The sequence below is a fragment of the Mustela nigripes genome, chromosome X (genome assembly GCF_022355385.1).
Source record: "Mustela nigripes isolate SB6536 chromosome X, MUSNIG.SB6536, whole genome shotgun sequence".
NCBI classification, from domain to species: Eukaryota; Metazoa; Chordata; class Mammalia; order Carnivora; family Mustelidae; genus Mustela; species Mustela nigripes.
In genome coordinates this window covers 107,323,216-107,340,221 of record NC_081575.1, presented here as the reverse complement: position 1 = coordinate 107,340,221, position 17,006 = coordinate 107,323,216, and the positions used below count along the sequence as shown (strand labels likewise).

The following is a 17,006-nucleotide window of genomic DNA, read 5'->3' as shown; positions in this document are numbered from 1 at the left end:
GCCAGACCAACCGAATCAGAATCTACATTTTTAAAAAGATTTTTATTTCATCATTTGAAAGTGAGAGTGTGTGCACACACACAAGCGAGCAAGCAAATCACACATGCCTGAGCACAAGTAGGGGCGGGGGGAAGGAGAGAGATTAAGCAGACTCTGAGCTGAGCTGAGCAGGGAGCCTAAGCCTGGCTCCATCTCGGGACCCTCAACTAACTGAGCCATCCAGGCGCTCTCAGAATCTACATTTTAGGGACATCTGGGTGGCTCAGTGGGTTAAAGCCTCTGCCTTCAGCTCAGGTTATGATCCCAGGGTTCTGGGATCGAGCCCCGCATCGGGCTCTCTACTCAGTGGGGAGCCTGCTTCCCCCTCTCTCTCTGCCTGCCTCTCTGCCTACTTGTGATCTCTGTCTGTCAAATAAATAAATACATACATAAATAAAATCTTTATTTTAAAAATCTACATTTTAATCAGATTCTCAGATGTTTTGTGTGCATATAAGATTTGAGAAGCAGTGGAAAACTGACATTGTTTTGAATTACATTATTAGAATTATTTTGAAGAAGTCTCAGGAATTTTAGGGAGAAAAGTCAGCCCCTCCAAGTAGCCTATTTCCCTAGGTCAAGTAAAATTTACATCGTAGACTAATAAAAATTATTTGGTTTTTAACATAACTGTATATGCTATCACGTACTGATTTCATGAAGGACAATGAATACGAAATTCAATATCACCATATGTTTCATTAGACAACATAGAAATGGCTGTCGAATAAATGTAGGATTCTTTCTTTTCTTGAAAATAAATCCTTATGAATACATTTTTCTTAAAGAGTTATTTATTTTAGGGCAGGAGGGAGAGAGAGTGCACACATGTGAGTACACACAGGGAGGAGGGATGGAAGGAGAGGGAGAGAGAAAATCTGAAGCAAACTCCCTGCTGAGCGTGGAGTCTGTACAGGGCTCAGTTTCACAACCCTGAGATCAAGACCTGAGCCAAAACCAAGAGTTGGACACTTAACCCACCCAGGCACCCCAAATCCTTATGAATACATTTTGTATGTGTTAAAAGGTCAAAATTCATAACTTTATTTTAATTTTAATATTAAGTAAAACTAAGTGATGAAGACATGAGATGGAAAACACATGCTGACAAAATTAAATTGGGTCTAATATTTTAGAACCTGTTTTAGGAGACCTAAAGATTTTAAAACACCAAAGGTTTATTTTTTGCGTGACCCTATGAATTATTGAACAGTTAATAATGCTGACATTGATTTATGGTGGGAAGGTGTGTGTGTGTGTGTGTGTTTATGTGTGTGTAACAGTGAAGGAAGCTCTAAACGGTAGATATGAAATGCTGAAAAATATTTGTTTTGTATAAGGGACAATTGTAGATGTGTTGAGATTAGGTTTAATGGTGGATGGCAATCTTTTTCCTTCCGTTACTTTTACGCTAGAGTTTTCTTTTGTAGAAGTTATTTCATTCAGAGGCACCTAGATGGCTCAGTGGGTTGAGGCCTCTGCCTTCGCTTGGGTCATGATCTCAGGGTCCTGGGACTGAGCCCCACATCGGGCTCTCTGCTCAGCGGGAAGCCTGCTTCCTCCTCTCTCTCTGCCTGCTACTCTGCCTACTTGTGATCTCTCTCTGTCAAATAAATAAAATCTTTTTTTTTTTTAAAGAAGTTATTTCATTCAGAATTCATGAGTTCCATATGTCTGAATTAAAATGATCAGGTGTAACTGCTAAAAGCAGTTTTTATCTATTACTATACTGTTTTCTAAAATCACGATTTTAAAAGATATTTCTACCTCTTTATCACATTTTCCTACTGATTTTTTAAAGATGTTTTTAATTAATATATAATGTATTATTTGTTTCAGGGGTACAGGTCTGTGATTCATCAGTCTTACTGATTTTTATTTGTTATTCAGGAGACCATGGATTTAGTTTTAAAAACATAGGTTCTACTTGTAAGTCTTTTCTTTACCTTCTTTTACCAGGAAGAGCACAAGTGTGGTATAGATCAGCACAGAGGAATAACATGGCCAAAGAAAGGTCATGTTAGGTGGACCTGCATGCTTCAACTCACATAGCTGAAATGGCAAAGTGAAGGTGTTGAGCAGGAAAAGGAGTTCTTGCCAAGGATGATCATTTCTTTGGCAAAAGGCTAACTGGCCACAAGTCATTGTTCTACACATTGAAGCCAGAGAGTTTTTAAAACACAAGTCTGAACACATCCTTCAGTCATGGTGGCTTTCTTTCAGTGCCCCATACTCAATCCTTCCTGCTACCCCTGTGTCTTTGCTGTTTTCAGAGTCTGATCTAATGCTCTTCCCTCACTCTCTGCGTTACAACTCGCACTTCTCCGTACCTCAGTTCTGGCCACAGTCCTTCCAGAAAACCTGCTCTTGATCTGTCCCATTTGGTCACATTGTTCAGTTATAGGCTTTTGGAGCACAACACACAGGTACCTTTCCTTCCCTTCAATTTACTTGCCATGGTTACTTGTGTGAATCTTTACTAATTGTACTTTTTTCCCAGTCAACGAGTAGCTCAGTGAAGGAAAAGACCATGTCTGTTTCTACTCGCCATTTTATTCATACTCCCTAGATTAATGCTTACTTCATAAGTAGGCATTTAGTAAATATTTGTTGAGTGAATAAATGGAAGTTGATATCAGGAATTGGAAAAGCACTGGGGTAGAGATCCTGATATAGGGGACAGGAAGAGGGGAGAGATTCCATAGTTCAGCAAGCTAGCTGGTAAGATTTGAAAGTCCCGTAGAGGTCTGTGTTGTGGTAGAAATATAATGAACGGACAGTTACTGATTTAGGAAGCTGATTCAAATCTGAAGCAATCATAAGTACTAAGGAAAGATAGGAGCTGAGATAAACCAAGATTAGATGTGTCTCCAGAAGAAAAGGTGGGTCAGGAAGTTTTCCCCTTTACAATGGCACAACTCCAGGGTTTTCTCCACAACCAAATCTACCTCCTCCCACACCCCAGGAGAGACAGCCTTCTTTTTCCCATGGGCATATCCTCCCTACAGGAAGGGACTCTGTCTCAGCATTCAGACAAAGATGACTGATTAATCCTTTAGTCCTTCCAAATTTATCTGGATGGCATTTGGCTACAAAATTTTTTTTTCCCCTCTTGGGTGTCTAATGTATGATTTTTTATAGAATTTAAAACTCACACATTGCTGAAAAAAAATTTGGCATGTCTTAACATTCAACAATGCTGTTTAAATATTAAATAAGAGCAGGAAAAAGATGGCAGCTGTATTAATGTTTTGTTGTGATTAGGCAAGTTATTATTTTTTTAAGTAGTCTTTAAGCCCCCCAATGTGGGGCTTGAACTCCACCCCAAGATGAAGAGTTGTGTGCTCTACAAACTGAGCCACAGAGGTGCCCTTAGGCAAATTATTTTTCATGATGAGTTTGTGCGAGATACCATATTACTGAGTCCCAAGTAAGATGTACTGAATTTAGTAAATCATTGGCTTTGATGGTTTCTTCATAGTCAATAAAAAGGAAAATTGTGTTTCCATTAACTTTTATTATACCTGGACATAGCATGTATAATCATATATAAAGTAGTAATTATACCTGTGATGTTCATATACCAATAATACCTCCCCAAATGCCTAGGTCTAAGTAAAATATGAAAGTAGCAAATTTAAGCTATTTAAGATTGATCTGTTAGTTAACTTGTATTTTTCTCATTGTGGTAAAATATGTATAGTTTACTATTTTTACCATTAAAATTTTAATTGTAAAGTACACATAACATTGAATTTATTATCAGTAATATTTAAGTGTATATTTCAATGATGTTTAAGTGCATTCACATTGTTGTGCTACTGTTACCACCATCTGTCCCCAGAACTATCTTCATCTTGCAAAACTGAAACTCTGTACCCATTAAACACTAACTCCCCATTCCCCTGGCAACCACTATTCTATGTCTTTATGAATTCCAGGTACCTGATGTAAGTGGAATCATACAGTATTTGCCTTTTTGTGACTTGTTTATTTCACATAACATAATGCCTTCAGGGTTTGTGTTACAGCATGTGTCATAATTTTCTAAATTTTTAAGACTGAATAATATTCCATTACATCTATATACACACACGCATACACACTATATGTTGTTTGTCCATTTGTCTGTTTGTGGACACTTGGGGTACTTCCTTTTGGCTTTTGTGAATAATGATGCCATGAACATGGGTGTACAGATACGTTTCCAAGACCTTGCTTTCAATTCTTCTGGATATATATCCAGAAGTGGAATTTCTGGATCATATGGTAGTTCTGTTTTTAAGTTTTTGTTTTGAGTAACTATACCATACTATTTTTCATAGCAGCTGCACCATTTTACATTCCCAGTAACACTGTACAAGAGTTCCAGTCTATTCACATCCTTGCCAGTGCTTGTTATTTTCTGGGTTTTTTGTTTTTTCTTTGTTTGTTCAGTGTTTGTTTTTGTTTGATAGTAGCTATCCTAATGGGTGTGACATGACATTGTGATTTTGACTTACGTTTCCTTAAGGATTAATGATGTTGAACATTTTCTCATGGGCTTATTGGTCATCTATATATCTTCTTTGGAGAATTATCTATATAAGATTTTTTTTGTCATTTTTAGTTTGCTTTCATTGCTATTGAGATGAAATTACAGGAATTCTTAATATATTCTCAGTGTTAGTACCCTGTCAGATTTATGATTTGTGACTATTTTCTCCCATTCTGTGGGTTGCCTTTTTCTCTCTTTGCTTGTTTGTTTTTGAGAGATTTTATTTATTTATTTATTTGACAGAGAGAGAGAGAGAGAGCACACAAGCAGGGGGAGCGGCAGGCAGAGAAAGAGGGAGAAACAGGCTCCCTGCTGAGCCATGAGCCTGATGTAGGGCTCTATCTCAGAACCCTGGGATCATGACCCCAGCTGAAGGCAGACACTCAACCGACTAAGCCATCCATGTGCCCCATTTTTCTCTGTTTATAACATCATTTACTGGACAAAAGTTTTAAACTTTGATAAAGTCTATTTTATCTGTTTTTTTTCTTTTGTTTCCTGTGACATCCTTTTTTTAAAATCAAAATCTGTAAACTTGCTTTTCATTTTTTAAAAAAGATTTTATTTATTTATTTATTGGACAGACACAGCGAGAGAGGAACACAAGCAGGGAGAGTGGGGAGGGAGTAGCAGGCTTCCCGCCGACAGAGAGCCTGATGCAGGGCTCGATCCCAAGACCCTGGGATCATGATCTGAGTTGAAAGCAGATGCTTAATGACTGAGCCACCCAGATGCCCTGGCATGCTTTTCAAGATATGAAGTATAGCAATATGTGTCATTCATTTTATTTTACTTTTTTATAAGTAGGCTCCAGCCCAACATGGGCTTGAACTCATGACCCTGAGATCAAGAGTCACATGCTCCACCAACCGAGCCAGCCAGGTACTCCAGGAGTCTTCATTTTAAATTGTCATTATATTGAATAAACATATAAAAAAAAACCCATATAGTATGCATCTCCAGACCATTTTAGGTACCTTTTGACAAACTATCAATTTTCTAAAGATGACTCAAACACAACTCACCTATTTATTTCTTACCATTGTAAAAGAGAAACCCTGCTAGCTATTTTCTCCATGGAATTATAACCTCTGTTGATAAATTGTAACCTCTCTAAAACTGGTAAATATAAATATTTTTATGATAACAAGTTATTATTTGGTGTACAATGTAATATAATTTTGGGGAAAAATATATTTTAGCATTGCTGTAAAAAACACTCCAATGGAAACTTGTGGTTATATTTATTGAAACTGTTATTGAAGGCAGTGTTCATTATATCACACAAGGATTTCTTCCCTTAAGAAATGGGTGAACCTGGTGGTGGGCATTGAGGAGGTACATATTGCATGGAGCACTGGATGCTATATGCAAACAGTGAATCATGGAACTCTACATCAAAAACTAATCATGTACTGTATGGTAACTAACATAACATAATTTTTTAAAAAGAAATCTTTTTTTTCTGGTTTTAGTCAGGAATGGAGGAGCTTCTCTGAAAAACTGGCTTGCTTTTATCTAATGAATGTGTTTTTAACTATGTACCTAATGCTATTTTCCTCTTTATCAGTTTCTAGATAGTTTTCAGCCAGTGTTCTAGCTCTTTCCACACATCAGCAAGTGTCAAGTTCTTCACTGTTATGAATTTCTTATACTACCATTATTTCTGGCTCCCATTTTATGACTAATGGTATTTTCCTCTATATTTTTCTCATCTACTTTTGATTTGTGTCACCTTTCCAAATTCTGCGTGGGTGGGTGTGTAAACAACATATTTAAATCCATTTTGATACAAAGGATAATTTAAATACATGTTCTTTAAAATAATGTGTTTAAAGTTTTAAATTGAAAGTAAAAAAATATTTTTGGCATAACATCTTTTGGTATGGTACAGATGGTCAGTTTGGGAACAGTCCTTTTGAGGATTGGAAACAACCCTTTCCACCCTTCACCAGCTTCCTCTAATTTAGCTTAGGATTTAAGGGCAGGGATTTGGAGTCAGATGGACTTGGGTTTAGACCTTGCCTTTCTATTTATTAAGCTGTAGGATCCTGGGTATGGTCTCTAAATCTCAAGTTTTTATCTGTACAATCCAAATAACAACATGTAATTCATAAGATTGTTCTAAGGATTAAATGACCAAATATTTGTGAAGTATTTGAAACCGTGCTTAGCACAAGGTGAGCACAAAAAATAAATGAAAAGTATTGCTGTTGATCAGCATCAGTTCTTCCATTTGGAGTTAATGGAAGATAATTTCCAGCTTAGCATTTTCTAAAAGAAATTAAGACAGAGTAAATGAGAAAAGGCCCAGAAGAAAGTTGTTCTTCTTTTCTCTATTTTATTTGGTTTGATTAGGAATCCTCATGAGAAGAAATCATATACTATTTGTTATAAAGCAACTGTTTGCTTGAAGGAGGAGGGTGACTGGAGGATGGCATTGAGGAACTAGGAAGAGTTCTCAAGTAAGTGTGTAGTGCATTGATTTCAGGGACATTGCTCCTTTCATTCATTTTAATGCAACCTCAAAACAGATGTCAACTGGGTACTGTACACGGTTCAATTCATCAGGGTATATTCGCATAGAATTTGGTCCTCGGTAGTTTTTTTTAAAAGTGGGGGAGGGACAGAGGGAGAGGGACTGAGAGAATCTCAAGCAGGTATCATGCCCAGCATGAGCCTGATGTGAAGCTCAGTCTCACCACCCTGAGATCATGACCTGAGCCAAAATCAAGAGTTAGATGCTTAACCGATTGAGCCACCCAGGCACCCCCAGTCCTTGGTAGTTTTAAATAATTTCTTTCATGTAGGTCTGTAAGAGCATGATTTTATTAGCCACTGTTTTACATTATCCCTTCTTCATTTTAATAACTGTATGTTCCAGCCAAGCTTCATTTAGTTGTTTGTAAGCGTATAAATCTGCTTTATTGTGAAGATATATTTTTCAGTCTTAAAATAGTCTGATGTAGTCAAAATAGACTGAACTTCAGAATCCTCTAGGACTAGGTTTTAATCCTTGCTCTGCCTGTCAGTTACTTACTGTGTGGATTTAGGAAGCTACTTAATTTCACAAAGATTTTGTTCCTTCATCTCTAAAATTGGTATAATAATAGTCCCTTTGACCTGGCATGACACTTCCCTGTCCACTCTCCAGTCCTTACCTCCTAAAAAATATTCCACATGTAAAGCCCTCTACTTTCTTACCCATCAACTCTTATGTCCTGTCTAACTTCTATTTCTTTCATTATAATACTCTCTGGTTAAAGTCACTGATAATCTCCTAATTGTCAAATTCAGAGTAGGCTTTGAACTCTAGTAATCTGACCCATGAATTGGGATATTTTGTTTTGGTTTGGGTTTGGGTTTGGTTTGGTTTTTGGTTTTTGGTTTTTGGGGTTTTTTGTTTGTTTGTTTGTTTGTTTTGTTTATTTTTAATTTAATTTAATTTTATTTTATTTTTACCACAGTCCTTTACTGTTAGTCTTGAAACATTTTCTTCCGTTGGCTTCCATCACACCACACTTTCTTCATTTTTTTTTTCATTCTTTGGCTACACTTCCTTAGTTTTGTTTGTGGGTTTGCCTATAACAAACCTTTCCTTTTTGGGGTTTCTTAAATTTCTGTTCTAAATTCTCTTTTTGCTCTACTCCTTTTCCCTATTTAGTCTCAATAACACTCATGGCTTCAATTGTCTACCTAGATGCCAGTGACTTTGAAATATATTTCCCCGGAGCAGATCTTTATTTTTGACTAACTGTTCAGCATTTCTACCTGCCTGTCTCAAAGGAACTGTAATCTCACTATGTCCAGAAGAGAGTCAGCTACCCTAACCTACCTCTGCAGTGTTTCCATTGTCTGTGAATAATGGCACTATTAATTCATTTCTGTAATCCAGCAATATAGGCATCATCTTTCCCATGGTCCCCCCTCCATCTCATCTAATCCAGCATCAACTCCTGCATGTTTTATCTTCATTCTAGTGTTCTCTTCTTTTCCTACCATCATCCTTGGACAGACTACTAGCATTTGATAATTACATTATTTCAAATGTCACCCAACCTGCATCTCTTGGCAGCTTCCAATTCATTTCCTATATACTACAGCTGGAGTAATGTTTACAAGACACATTTGAATGCTGCCGCTTTCAAATCCTTTGATACCTTCTCATTGCTGTTGAGTCACACTGCATCATCTTGTGCCTGGCCCATCACTCTAACCCTATACTGTTCCATTCTTTTATTCCTGTATTTCAGTCACACAGAGTTCTTTCAGTTGTTCCAGTATACGGTGTTCCTTTTTGTAGCACAGGGTCTCCGCATATGGTGTTACTTTTGCCTGCATTGTCCATGCCTCCCTTTTGCTTAGCTAACAATTTCTAAGCTTACGAATCATAATGTAGTCATCGATTCCTCAAGTAAGTCTTCCATTCCTGATTTGTCATCTCAGCATAGGGTTAAGTCGTCTTCTTTTTTTTTCCTCACAGCACAGCATATTTTTTTCCTTCATAATAGTTATCCTGGCCTGTATTTATACATCTGTTTTGTCAATTAAGTTATTAACAATTAGTGGTCATCTTCAGTATTATACAAATTCCATAAAGTCAAGGGCATGTCAGTCTTTGCTCAGCAGTTGATTCCCAGTGCTTACCACATTAGCAATCACCTCAGTAAATATTGATTAAATGAAGGACTGACTGATTATGTCAGATGCTCTCTGTGCTCAGTGCTGTATGAAGGGGTCAGTGATGTCACCCTTCAGGATTCTCTAGTCTGTTGGGAGAATAAGGCACAAATACAAATATTATAACAAAACAGCATGAGTAATATGTACCGTAAGTGTAAAATCCATAGATATAAAGAGTAGAGAGATCTGTCTGATTTAATGATCAAGACCTAACAGGATTTCAACAACAAAATATGTAGAATATGTAAATATTATTCTGGGTAATAGGAACTATCACATTAAGGAAATAGTTGAGTTGTTCAATTCGGCTGCAACATAGGATGCATGAATGTGTAAGAGAGAATGTCAGAAAAGTAGTTTGGGGCCTGAAGTTGGAGGTTCTTGAATGCTGGAATGAAAGATGAAAGGCTTAAATGGCCTTAAGCTTCCTTAAACATAACAAAAAGTAAAAAAATTATTACCTGTTAAGTTGTAAAATGTCAGACATCCCTAATCTCTAGGTTTGCAACTAATTCCTTTTGCTTGGTGTACCTGTGATTCTTATTAAAGTCATTTTTCTGTTAATAAAATATTCTTAGCAAAGACTGTAAAGACTTGCAAAGAAATAGCTTCAATGTTACTTAAAACTATGTGAAATGGACTGTTAATTTGAGGGAGAATATGTTATCTTTGGAAACTGTTGTATATGAATTCTTAAGTATATAATGGCTTTAAGCTTCATGATAAAACCGGTCAGTCTTTGTTTACTGAACATGTTATTAAAATCATTTTAGACTTTGTTTTTAAAAATTAGAAGATGGAAATGCAGAATAATTGCATAATATTTTGAATTTTTATTTCCTGTTTATTAAAGAACATTTAAAAAGCTTGTAAGTGGGGCAGCTGGATGGCTGTCAGTTAACTGTCTGCCTTTGGTCTTGACCTCAGGGTCCTGGGATTGAGCCCACGTCACGCTCCACACTCTCCGGGGAGTCTGCTTCTCCCTCTGCCTCTCCCCTCCGTCATGCGCTCTCTCTCACTCTCTCTCTCTCCCTGTGTCTCTCTTTCTCAAATAAATAAATAAAAGTCTTTTTGAAAAAAAAAAACTTATAAGCTTTCCTGAAAATCACTTTGAGAACAACTGCTTGTCCAGCCACTCTACCAAATTCTGGATACAAAACTTTAAAAATTATAAAATCATTCAAACATTGTTTTGTGTGATGTGCATTTTAAGGTTGCTATCTCAGATTACCATATATCACTATTTTAAAACTGAGCAGTTTTAAGCAACTTGATCTTATGTCCATGGATTACTTTGTCCTCTTTTGTTGTTGGCCTTGATGTAGTGTTATCACTGAATATGTTTTTAAGGACTTTTTTGTGACAATTCTGATTTTATATGTCATAACAAAAACTTGGGAATTTTCATGTAGTCAAATCATACATCTGTCTTTTTCTTTACTGTTTCTGGCTCTGGTTTGATGCAGAACCTAGGTTTCTTCTAATACCTTTTTTTTTTTTTTAACATTAAATCTTGAATCTTTTAGGTAGTTGGCACTGTCTCCTGGTTTCACTGCTGATTAAGTTTTCTTTACTTTTTCTTTCTTTCAGTCATATTGTAGAGCGGAGAGTTTTAAACCAGATATTTCTTGGAAATTCATTTCGAAATTGTCTGGCATTTAAAAAATCTATTCTGGTTTAAAATGAAGAACTAGAAACAGATTGTAAGGAAGCTGAATTATTTTTCAAAATGGAACAATTGCATACTGTTACCCAGTCAAGACTTTTTTTAGTCTCTTAAAGACAAAATTAAATTGTTAGAGAAACAAAGTGGGTCTGAGAAGAGTAGAAATGGTGACAATCAGTGTAGTGAGGATTGGGCTTCTCAGAAGTCTTCCAGAGACCACAGGCATCTGTGATTGGTTTTCCAATCCATCAGTCTACACACCATGTATTTTTTTTTTAAGATTTTATTTATCTATTTGACAGAGAGAAATCTCAAGTAGGCAGAGAGGCAGGCAGAGAGAGAAGGGGAAGCAGGTTTCCCACTGAGCAGAAAGCCCGATGTGGAGCTTGATCCCAGGACTCTGGGATTATGACCTGAGCCAAAGGCAGAGGCTTAACCCACTGAGCCACCCAGGTGCCCCACACACCAGCTTCTTAGGGAGAATTCTGCCTATAGCCTTTCAGCTCGGCCAATCAGCAGAGGAAAGGAGTCTTTTCAAAGGTAGTTTAATGCATTGGTGTACACTGCCCCAAACTTAGTAGGCCCTTAATAAATAGATGCTGAATGGAATGCTGGAAACATTATTCCCTGGTCTGGGTCTTTTATATCAAACACCATGAGAAAACATCAGAAGGAAAATTTTACAATGAAACTTGGAGTTTAATAGTATTTTCCAAATGTTTGTTGCCTCAAATTCATTTGTAACTGAAAAAAAAATTAATTAATGGAATAAAATTGAGTCTTTTGGTGTTAGAGTTGTAAGCATTTTAACAAATGTATAGAATTATACCACCAGCACACTACATCATGATACTGGGTGTGATCACCCCCCAAAAACGCCCTCCTATTGCTTAGTCTCTTCATATTCCCAATCCCTGGCAACTACTGATCTGTTTTCTGTTGATATAGTTTTGCCTTTTTCAATATGTAGTATAAATGGAATCATTCAATAACTTATTTCAGAGTTGCCAATTGCACACAGCACAATACCTTTGGGATCCATCCATGTTGTATATATCAATAGTTCCCTTTTTATTGCTGAGTAGTATTTCATGCCATGCCCCACAGTTGGTTGTTCTTGTTCACATTGTTTTTCAGTTGTTAAAACACATACTGCCTTTTCTGTTGTTGGAATTTAGAATTTTCTAGTGGCATAGGTGTTTTTGAAGAAAACTTTTCCTTCTTTTTTTTTTTTTTTTGGTTGAACAAAATATAAACTGGAATATAATCAAAAGCACAGCAAAGAGTAAATATACTTATACTTACTAAGTAAGGGTGATAGGCAGCTCATCTGTGAATTAAAGCAAGAAATTATCAGGCTATGTCATCCGAGAACTATATGGAAATTGTTAAAGAAATTTTTAACTACTTAGGTTCTAGATCAAAATCTCATTTTTCTAGAATATTTCAGGAATTTATTTTATTAAATATTCTGAGTATGTTAGGTAGCTTGTATATTTACATAGGTTAGCCAGTTTTCCAATAATTAGAACACAGTACAGTCATTTAGTGCCAAAATGCTTTAGCATGTAATTTCATCCTTTTCAGATGGTTTAGGAAATATCCCGAGATCTTAAATAGGAATTATCTTTTGCTAGATCATTTGTCATTATGTATCATCCTGTGCATAGAAGAAAAGCATGGTTACATAAGCTTTCTGGCTGTTTGTAATGTAGAAAATGCTTTTATTGTCTATAGTAGTTGTTGCAATTAGTACACAAATGCTGATAATAACATCCAAGACTCCTTCCCCCAAAAAAGTCTTAAAAATAAGAAAAAAGATTTTTGAATTTTAACCTTTTGGCAGGAAGACTCTGACATTTTTTGAATTGGGAAATGGCTTGATCAAAGAGTGTTCTTAGAGATCTGACAGTGATAGACTAGGCAGACTGATGCCAGGGGGAGCAGATGGGCATCAGGGCAGGCTGTACAGCATGAGTAAGCTGGTGACAATGAGATCGGGAATGAAAGGACAGAGCAGCAGCTATTTTGAATGAAGAAATTATGTTCTTTACTAACTGACAAGATAAGAGATTAAATTGGGGAATCATTTAAGATGGTTCTGAGACTAGATAAATGGCGGCAGAAATAGAGAAATAACTTGTTTAGGGAGAATGAGATTGTAAATGAGGCAGTTGAGTCTGGTGTGATTTTGGTTATTGGAAAAAAAGCAGTGTCAGTGAAATAAGGGGAATGAAAACTGCATTAAAATTAAGACCTTCTGCCTCAGGTTATCATTCATGATTTGACTCCAGCATACAGATATTGAATTAATATGTGTTCATTTTTAATCTCCTGACCTTATTTTGCAGAAGGGACAGAGGTCCTCACAAAGCTTCATATGTTGGTCTTTGTTCTTCACAGTAAAGAGTGGCAACAGAAATGTAACAAATGAATTTACATTTTTATATTTTGCTTTAAATATCAGAGTGTTCTGTTTATAGATAAGAGCACATGTATTATGTATAGAATGGTGTATAAAGTAAATTTTCCTGGAGTAAGGACAGAGTCATCTTCTTAATACCATTTTAAGTTGGTTTTTAAGATTTTGAACATTAGAGTGCCTGGGTGGCTAAGTCGGTTAGGCATTTGACTCTTGGTCTTGGCTCAGGTCATGTTCTTCCAGTCTGGGATCCAGCCCTGCACTGAGCTCTGCACTGAGCTCCGCACTCAGTGCAGGGTCTGCTTCAGATTCTTTCTCCTTCCCCCTCTAACCCTCCCCCCTCATGCATGCTCTCTCAATCTCTTTCTCAAATAAATAAAATCTTTAAAAATAAAAAAGAGATTTCAAACATTGAATATAATAGTTTACATCTTTCATATCTACTTCCACATATAGTAGTTTAATTTTTTTTACTCTTTCTTTTGTGATATTGTTGATTTACTGGAAATTTGTGCATCCTTAGGAGATATCTTATCATCATTTTGTAATCCGTCATTATTTTTGGGACATCTTTCTAGATCCATTATTATGTTAATTCCTCTTCCCTGCAGTTGGTGGAAAGCATTGTAATTCACTTTGAAAAAGTCAGAGACACATGTCATTTCAAGCCTTCTTCTTAATTGTTTTAAGGCGTGGTTTTTTAAGACAAAAAATTCGTATAGTTTAATGTTTCATTTGACAAAAGTGCACAATTTTCTTCATGGTACACTTGTGTGGTTTTTAGAGTATGGATCAAAATTTATTTTCTGTATGTTTTCTTGAGAATAACAGCAATTTGTAAGTGGAGCTTATAAAATTTACTTATAATTATTTAGAATATTGGTCAACTTAGGGTAAAATTTGGTGGAAAGTAAAGAAATATTTTATGCCACATTAAAGCTTTTTTAAAAAGAGGTACATAACCACTTTTAAAATCTGGTATATATTTGTTCCCATTTTATCTATTGAATAAATGTTACAGTGTTGAAGACTAGTCATGATCACCAAAGAACTTCTCATTCTTGAAAATGGGACAGTTCTTCTTTAAATAAAATAGTATATGAGTGAGTGAGGAGGTTTTAATTGTTACTTGTACGCTGTATAGATCCCAGAATCATGAAGTTTGGGCCTTTAGGCCAATAGTATGATGTATTCATTTTTGTGATTTTTGTAGATGGCTTTTTGGACCATATTTTCTCCATACAGAGATTTGAGATGTTGATTTTGACCTTTCAGTCAAAATAACAAAATAAGGTCATTTATTATTTATAATTCAGGTAAGAAAAAATTGTATATAAAAGCACCTTATAGTTCATAAATATGCATATTGACACAAAGTGACATTATTATCATTGTATTATAATATCCTAGCTGTGTATTTGTGATATATTTTAAATTTTAAATACAGGAGCCAAGATACTTCCTATATGATGGGGTAATACATATTGATAGTTAAATTAGGCAGCAATTAATGTGATCTCTCCCTTATTTCTCCTCTGCCACATTTTATGTGACTTGGTCTGTAACCTTACTAATGATGCTGGTGGTGCTGGTGCTCTAAGAGATCCTTTATCATTCCTTTACATAGAAGAATCATAAGAAAAATGAACTCAAAATAATAGCATTCTGTCTCCTCTTACTCTGCAATGTGTTAAGACATGAGTGCCTCAAAATGCCACATACCAAATGTTCCTTCTCTCCACTCTTATTTTTAGGTTTAGCTCTTATCTAAAATGTTCCTGATTTTCTCAACCAGGTGATATAACATAAAATTACGTCTGATTTGTTCATTTTACACTTATTGAGACCTACTCTGTGTGAGTCACTGTGCTAAGTCCTGGATTTTCAGTCAGAAGACACGGTCTTCAACTTCAACGAATTTTCAGGCTATTTACTGGTCATACAGAGATGGGAACAAAATAAAATACAAAGTGGGCATTGTTGTAAAGGAGGTCTGTAGTGCAGAATGGGAGATTGTGGAGTGTGTCTGGAATAAGTCACATAGGAAGGCAAGGTCCAGATCAGGAAGGGCCTTGAACACTATATAAAGGAGTTCAGATTGTATTCTGTCATAAATATGAAGAAACTGAAAAGTTTTGAGATAAAAAATGACATCAGAATTTTTATGTTGGGAGAGATGAACTGGAGGGGATAGTGACTCGCAGCAGGAAACCCATAAAACAGTTTTAGTCTGGATGAGAGATATTTATGGCCTGATTTAAGATTAAGATCTTTCAGTTTTTGTTAATTGCCTCATTTTCTTGGTGTTCCTTACCTAAAAATCTGGAGAAAAGTAATCTTGTTAGTTCAGTTCACCATTTGTTCATCATTTGTATCAGGTTATTTTATAAGTAGTTGAAGCTGACCCATCTGTAGCTTGGCTGTTCACTTATAAAGTGCCCTCAGTAAGCCTGAAAAATGTATCCACTCTGGATTTCACTTTCGAATCTGGGTAAAATCTAAATGTTAGTGGATAAGGGAGTACAGTACAGGTGGGATAAAAAGGTAAGGAACTTGGCTCTGAAGGGAGTACCAAACTAGGGGGGGGGGTACACGATCTAAGAAATCAAGGAAAGGTTTTTTGTTTATTTTGTTTTTTTAAGCTGGCAGAAGTTTGGATACAGGAGTCAGTGGCTAAGAAATGGCTGAAATAAAGAGAGCGTTTAATTTTTTTAATTGTTGAAGTGTGTTAAGGGTTGGCACGAGGTGGGATTCCAGAGCACAGGAAGATCTATTCGTCTTGGACAGGAAAGAAGGATAACTCTCCCTCTGCGGTGGGCTTAAAGAAGAAAGGAGGAGTGAGATGTAGGTAAGTTTAGAAGTGGAGAGAACCTGCTTAGTAGCACACTTTATGAAATAACCAGCAAAGAGAAATGCTTGAGAAGTGAGGTAAAGATTTCCTATAATTGCTGAGGAAAATTCAAATAAGAATCTAAGAACTAGGGATATCATGAAGTGGTTCTTTGCCTCCTGCAATCCATATATGGGTTGAGAAAAAGTGGATGATTGAACTAGTTCAGAGTTGGAACAGACTTAACTTGTGACTTGGTAGGAGTTAATGCTTATTTTATTTTATTTTTTCTGTTAGTTTGGTTCCACTGTTTTTTTTTTACATTCTGGTCTTCCATATTTTTCTTCTGCAGGTCTTGATGACTGTTTGCAGCAGTATATTAAGAACTTCGAGAGGGAGAAGATCAGTGGAGACCAGCTGCTTCGTATTACGCATCAGGAGCTAGAAGATCTGGGGGTCAGCCGCATTGGCCATCAGGAATTGATCTTGGAAGCAGTTGACCTTCTGTGTGCACTGGTAAGGACATTAAGTGATTGGAAAGGAAACTTGTATTATTTCTATTTAAATTATTTTCCTCTTTTAGTTTTTTCCTTCTTTTTCTTCTCTTTTTAAAAATAATTTAAATGCAATTAGGAAAAACTCCTCTAACTAGAAGTGGTATTTTCCTCCTTTATTAAATTTGGTATACTACATGGTGCCAAATTAAAACTTAAAGAGGCTTATAACTCAACCAATGACATTAATATTAATTAATATTAATTAACCAATATCTGTAATCCCATTAATAATCTGGGGATGTTAATTAAGGGTACAATGACATGGCATTTTA

The 17,006-nt window shown here is 36.1% G+C and overlaps 1 protein-coding gene across 5 annotated transcripts in view; it reads left to right on the top strand.

The window, feature by feature from the left end:
- Positions 1-17,006, top strand: part of CNKSR2 (connector enhancer of kinase suppressor of Ras 2) — a 280,721-nt gene that overhangs the window by 35,765 nt on the left and 227,950 nt on the right. For all 5 annotated transcript variants that reach the window (XM_059384801.1, XM_059384800.1, XM_059384799.1 and 2 more), the window contains exon 2: positions 16,530-16,693. In XM_059384801.1, coding sequence (XP_059240784.1) covers positions 16,530-16,693 — 164 coding nt within the window. The remainder of the gene's footprint in view (positions 1-16,529; positions 16,694-17,006) is intronic.